This window comes from Solanum tuberosum, unplaced genomic scaffold (assembly GCF_000226075.1).
Source record: "Solanum tuberosum cultivar DM 1-3 516 R44 unplaced genomic scaffold, SolTub_3.0 scf00324, whole genome shotgun sequence".
Lineage (NCBI taxonomy): Eukaryota > Viridiplantae > Streptophyta > Magnoliopsida > Solanales > Solanaceae > Solanum > Solanum tuberosum.
Genome location: NW_006239247.1, coordinates 34,110 through 40,848, shown reverse-complemented (window position 1 = coordinate 40,848; position 6,739 = coordinate 34,110). Strand labels below are relative to the sequence as shown.

Here is a 6,739-nt window from a genome sequence, read left to right as displayed (position 1 = left end):
ACTGCTTAAAAACATTATTTACTCTTTTATTCCGCAACCCATATATATATATAAATTCTAAATAAATATTTCCTTTTGTTATGATTTTAATTGACTTGCCTGCACATCATTTTTCAAAAAAGAGGACAAGGAGCTAATGATGCATAAATTAAAGAGAATACAATATCTAAAGTGTTGTCAAAAGCGCTAAAACTACTTTGGGAATTCTTTGTGCAATTTGACGTGCAAATAAAAGTTTCAAATTGATAGTTAAAATAAAGTTATGTATAAAATGTGAAGTTCTTAATAATATGAGATTATTTGCGAAAATTATACGAATTTGATTAAAGCGAATAATATTTTATGTTTATTGAGCTGCCTTAGCCCAAACAACATATATGAGAGCCCATCTACTCACAAGCCCATGAAAATCAGTATTATCATGGGAGAAATTAAATGGGAAAGCTACCGGAATTTTCGATCATTTAGTTTATAAAATATTTATATAGTGTATAGATAATATATTTTTCATAATAAATATACATAGTACTAAATACAATATATATATATATATATATATATATATCAGTTATGTAGTTCATACTTTATTTGGTTATATACAACAACACATTTCTTTTATCGCATGAGAGACTCTTATCAGTATCACTAAATTGTAAGTATATACACACTATAAATTTTTTAAAATAGCCATTTTTATTACTTTTATCAATTTGACCACTTTCACCATTTGGTCCAATTACCATAATAAATATACATAGTACTAAATACTAAATACATAACAGGGGGAGTGCTAACTTTGAAACGTTCAATCCTCAACTCTGATAATTCATCATCTAAACTAATATCTCTTGAAATATTAATATTCTCAAAGCTCAAACTTCTTTGCATAGTAGCCATTTTTGTCACCTTCTTCTTATTATTATTCTTCCATAAGGTTTGATCACCAAATTTCTTGAACACTCGCACAAAATCTTGGTAAAATTTATTTCTTCTTACATAGATTTTTTTGAATGATTCCAAGAGTTCCAACAACCTGGGGTCAACGATTTTTCCTGACTTCCATCGAATCATGTAAGATTTATTTTCCATTGACATAAATTCCTTCGTATAATATATGATATGGTTTTAAATAGCTTTTTAAGATATACTCCCTCTGTCCCTATTTAGTTGACCACTTTAGAAATGACACACATATTAAGGCAACAATGATTAGCATAGTGAAGTTACAATTTTGCCCTTATTAATTATGATTCCAAAATAAATTTATTCAAGATAACTAATCAATGTTGGGGGAAGTTTAAATTTTCAAGAAGTTTAAATGAGGGTATAATAGGAAAAATTTTTTTGTCCTTTCTTGATTTGTCAAAATGGACAAGTAAATAGGGACATCTAAAAGAGGAAATATGGACAAGTAAATAGGGAGGGAGGGAGTATGATGTAGGTAAGGACAATAAACAAAGGTATATGTTATGTGTATATGTATGTATAAGTAATTGTGGTGTTAGGATGGCTTTTATATGCCTATCTATTCATAGGGCCATGGAGAAAGTTAGAATTGACATATTTTATGAAGAAAAAAAAGAAAGAGAATTCTCCATGTACGTCAACCCATATTGAATGACAAGAGTGTAAAATGATAAATATAAGATATGAAATAGTTTATTAAGTTATTCTTATTTATTGAATGTTTCTTGAGAACTGAACACTATTAAAAAAAATAATTATTATGTTTTGTCTTGAATTGACATTTACTAATGATTAATGGAGGTTGAGGTGGAATATTGTTGGTGCCTCACTCTTGTCTCCTTCATAGTAAACTGAAAAGTTATGAGTATATCACCATCAAATATTGTGGTGGAATGGTAAAAAGGTTTCATTTTCATGAATGAGAATTCTTTTTTGGGGTTAATTAATTTTTTTTCTATAGAAAATAAGTTTTTTTTCAAAAATAGAAAATATATTTTGAACAAGTAGAGTATTTTCCTTATTTAACCATTTAATGTATGATTTAAACTAAAAAAACAAAACTCTAAATCATCTTGCCTAGATCTAAAAATATATTCACTTGGATAGTTTACCAAATTGATTGATATCTCTTAGAAAGAATCTATTTATCATTACATGATTGATTAATCTTAATTGTGTCACAATTATGAAACTCAAGCATTTAATCACATGATTTTGAAGCAAATAGAATTTTTAACAATAGATGTTAATAGTAATAAAATCATACTATCGATATATGTGAAAACAAACGCTCTCTTTTTTTTTTTTCCCCTTCACATAATTAATTTAATTTATTTCGATACTGAATACCTTTACGCACTGCCTCGCCCTTGCCCTTGACCTTGACCTTGACCTTGACCATTATCACCATTACCACCACCACCACCCCTCCCACCGCCACCGCCACCACCACCGCCGCCGCCACAAACCTCTGGGGTTTTCACCTTAAACCTCCACCTACGTTTCTCCTTCTTAGGTGTACTTGGATCAATACCAAGACAGGCATCCACTTGATGTTCTTCAATTACTGTACTCCAATTGGAAGGGCTATGACTACTAGGAATCCTTTGAGAATAAATAATTTGTGATTTCTCTTGTTGATCCTTCTTTGAAAACACACTTCCAATTTTCTTGAATAAGTCTCTAAAGAAATGTAACACAACAATCAATTTTCTTGATTTCTTTTTCATCATTATTGCCTTTTCTTGTCTATTTTCAACATGATTAGAAATTGAAGATGTAATAGCTAGCCTTTGAATCTTCATTGAAATTATCTTCCATGAACATCTATTGTGGAAGGTTTCACAAGATTAGTTTATATATGTGTGTGTGGGGGAGACGCGCATATATCGTTATTTGCCTTAAATAGTATTAGACATGACTCGAATGGTTGTCTGTATCAATTCATGAGTTTCTGAACACATGATAAATTATTTATATCATACACTTACGCAATTCAAATTTTAAAAAGTTTACGTGTGTTTTTAATTTCAAACACTCGTTATATAGACAATTTAATCAGTTATAATATATCTTCTTTAAAAAATGCATTAGTTCTCAATAAGCCGTAAAACTTCAGAATTGTTTCAAGTGAGATTAATGTGCATGAATAATTTTTTTTTTTTTATGTGGTTAATTAAATAAATGTTTCAGAAAACGCGCACAAAAACTTTTTCAAAACTTAACCTTTAAAATATTAAGATAATGATAGATGAAATTATTTGAAACGTTCTTGTCACTAAGACTAACACATTCAATGTTTTTAGATTAAAATATTTTATTTTTATTTTAAAGAAAGTTAGTCAAGCAATTATTTGTATGTTTGTTTATTATTTATTTATGACTAAAATTTAGGATTTGATTATTTGATCATTATTAGTTCTTTGTTTAATTTCTTGTTACTTCACCCCCACGTTTTGCCGTAAAACCAAATTCTTTAACGATTCCTTCTTCCTCTTGGAATAGAATTTGCGCTACCTAAATCAACAATTAACTCCTGTTGCTAATTTAATTATCTATAATTACATTTTTTTTTTGAAAAAAATTAAATCTAATTGTATTAGTGTTTAATATGTGTCAAAATTAACCCTAAGTAAAGTAAAAGTGGGATTAGTGTTTAATATTTATTGCCAAATTCCGGCATATTTATTGCAATAACAAGAGCTTGATCTGTAAACTTGTAAATCCCCTCACTCCTCTAAATCCATTGTCGTTTAATATCACTTTAGTTGAGAGCTGATATATCTTCGTTATAAAAGTGACTTATATATATGGAAAGTGAAATAATTATTTTTAAATTTATTTTTTATTTAAAAAATTAAATCAATGTAGGGGTATATATAATTCTTCTTACAAGTATTTTATTTTTGAATTCTTTAATTCAACGGCTAATTTGAATTTATTATTTTAATGGTCAAATTTCTTTTTTCACTAATTTTTTTGTAAAATTTATTATTGATGCCCCAATTTATTTTTTTACAAATAGTTACAAAAACTAAATTACAATATAGTCGCAAAAAAATGAGTTCTAAACTTTTCTCGTACGTTTTTCTCTTTTTCCATTCACACTTCTTTCTTTTTATTTCTCATATTTTTACACTAAAGAATGAAAGAAAAAAAAATGAAATAAGGGATAACAAATTCAAATAATAATAATCAAAGAAGTCAAAAAATAATTCATGATAAAAAAAAAAATATACAAGTGAATTTTGCTAGAAGGATCATCTATATCCCTATGTAATTTTTTTAAATTTAAAATTAAAATTTTCACTTCGTTAGATAAAAAGGATATATATGAGTCAGTTTTGTAGCAAACGATATATCAACTCTACATGACAGAATTGAGGGTATATTATCAAACTCTTTTTTTCCTACTAATAATAACAATAACTCCAACTGCATCCTATCTTCATTTTTATTATGGTTCATGGTCAATAATTAATCTTGATGGTGTCACAATTACTGAAACTATGAACATCTAATCACATGATTTTGAAGCAATTATATAAACATAAAATTGTATCAAACAAGAATTAACAATAAATGTTACTAGTAAAAAAACTACACTATCAGTACATGTGAAAATAAACAACTTCTTTTTATTTTTCTTTACATAACTAATTTCACTTGTTTGGATACTATTGGTACATAGGAAAATGTTGTCTCTCTTTTTTTTTCCCTTCAGGTAACTAATTTCACTTATTCGGATACTATGGATACATGTGAAAATAAATTGTATCATTTCTTTTTATCTACGTAACTAATTTAACTTATTTTGGTACCGAATACCTTTGTGCCCTACCTCGCCCTTGCCCTTGACCATTACCACCACCACCACCACCTCTTCCACCGCCACCGCCACCGCCACCTGATTGAACCTCTGGGGTTTTCACCTTAAACCTCCACCTACGTTTCTCCCTAATCTTCGTAAGTGTCATTGAACCAGTACAACAATGATTACTAGCAACAATTCCTAGTTCTTCCAATTGAGATTCATCAAGTTGTAGTATTTTCATTTGAGATTCATAAATTTCTTTATTCCTCTTCAAAGATCTATCACTTGGAGAATAAATAATTTGAGATTTCTCTTGTTGATCCTTTTTTGAAAACATACCTCCAATTTTCTTGAACAAGTCTCTCACAAAATGTAACACATGAATAATCAATTTTCTTGACTTCTTTCTCATCATCATTGGATTTTCTTGTGTATGATCAGAAATTGAAGAGGTTATAGCCTCTGACTTTCCATTAGTGTGATCTTCCATGAACATATATGTGGAAAGTTTCACAAGATTAATTATCATGTGTGGAAGACATAGGTACGTACATCATTGCTCGCCTTAAATAGTAAATATGACTCAAACTGTTGCTTGTTTCAATTGAACACCTGAACACATGATAAGTTATTTATATCAAACAGAAACAATACTTGAAGACTCAAATTTTGGAAAAGTTTATGTGTATGTGTTTTCTCACACGCTCATTATATAGATAATTTAACTAGTTAAAGTATATCTCCTATAAAAAAAACGCTACTCTTAATAAGTCGTAAGACTTTAATTTCAAACGAAATTGATGTATATAAATTAAAGAAGGTGACAATATTTTATGTGATTGACTAATATATAAGTACGTGATAAAACGCTTGAGAGAATGCACACAAAAACTTTTTTCAAAATTTGAGCTTTAAAATATCAAAGATAATGATGATGAAATTATTTGAAACGTTCTTGCCAGGGATATATAAGGCTTGACACTTTCAATGGTTGTGTGACACCTGTTTTCAGGTTAAGATTATTTTCTTTTTTAAAAAAAAAAAGAAGTTAGTCAAGTAATTATTTATATTTTTGTTTATTATTTATTTATGACTGACAATTAGGATTTGATTATTGATTAAGAATGATGGTTAGCACATCATTAGTTATTTATTTGATTTCTTCTTACTTTTATAAAATCAATTATTCGGATAGGATTGTGTTGTATTAGCAAAAAAGGGAGCAGACACATTTCTTTTTATTTTTATAATAATATTGATTGTAATAGTACTATATTTGTCTAAATTATCCTTTTACTTCTCTTTAAACATTTCATTTAATTATCATGAGATTATTGAAATCAGTTAGAATATATGAACAAGTAGACCTTGTCAACATAATTCGGGGCGGAGCTAAGTAGGGGTTTAAGAGTTCGGACGAATCTAGTAGCTTTTCCGTAGATCTTGTATTTGTATTAGAAAATTAAATAAATATATACATCTATTAACTTTTGATCCCTCTAACAAAATTGATTAATGACTTAGTGGTAAAAAAAGGACCGTAGAAATGCTTTATCCTGGCTCCGCCTCGGATTACATAACATAAAAGTTAAGATTTGATTAGCAATGTCCATCGCCTATTAACGTGGTAGAAATCAATGGCAAATCTCCCATCATTACTGAGGTGAAAACTTAGGTGAATGATGCAAATTAAAAAAATATATACTCTATGATCCTATTGCGTGATTAATTAATCTTAATTGTGGGTGTGTTTGGTATGAGGGAAAATGTTTTCCTAGAAAATGTTTTGATTTTTGACTTATTTTCTTATTTTTGGTTGTTGAGTAGAAAATATTTTCCGGAAAATTTTTTTTAGTGTTTGATTTATGAAGGAAAAATGTTTTTGAGAAATATCTTTTACTTTTACTAGAGTAGAAAATAATTTTTGAAATTGAAAATATTTTTTAAAAACAAACTTAA

General features: G+C 28.2%; 1 protein-coding gene across 1 annotated transcript; it reads right to left on the bottom strand.

Moving 5' to 3' along the window:
* Positions 1–2,318: 2,318 nt before the first annotated feature.
* LOC107063236 (probable H/ACA ribonucleoprotein complex subunit 1) lies at positions 2,319–5,270 on the bottom strand. The gene is made up of 2 exons (XM_015314848.1): positions 4,795–5,270; positions 2,319–2,649 (listed from the first exon to the last, which is right to left on the bottom strand). The coding sequence occupies exons 1-2, from the start codon at positions 5,268–5,270 to the stop codon at positions 2,319–2,321; spliced, it is 807 nt and encodes a 268-aa protein (XP_015170334.1).
* Between the last annotated feature and the right edge of the window lie 1,469 nt (positions 5,271–6,739).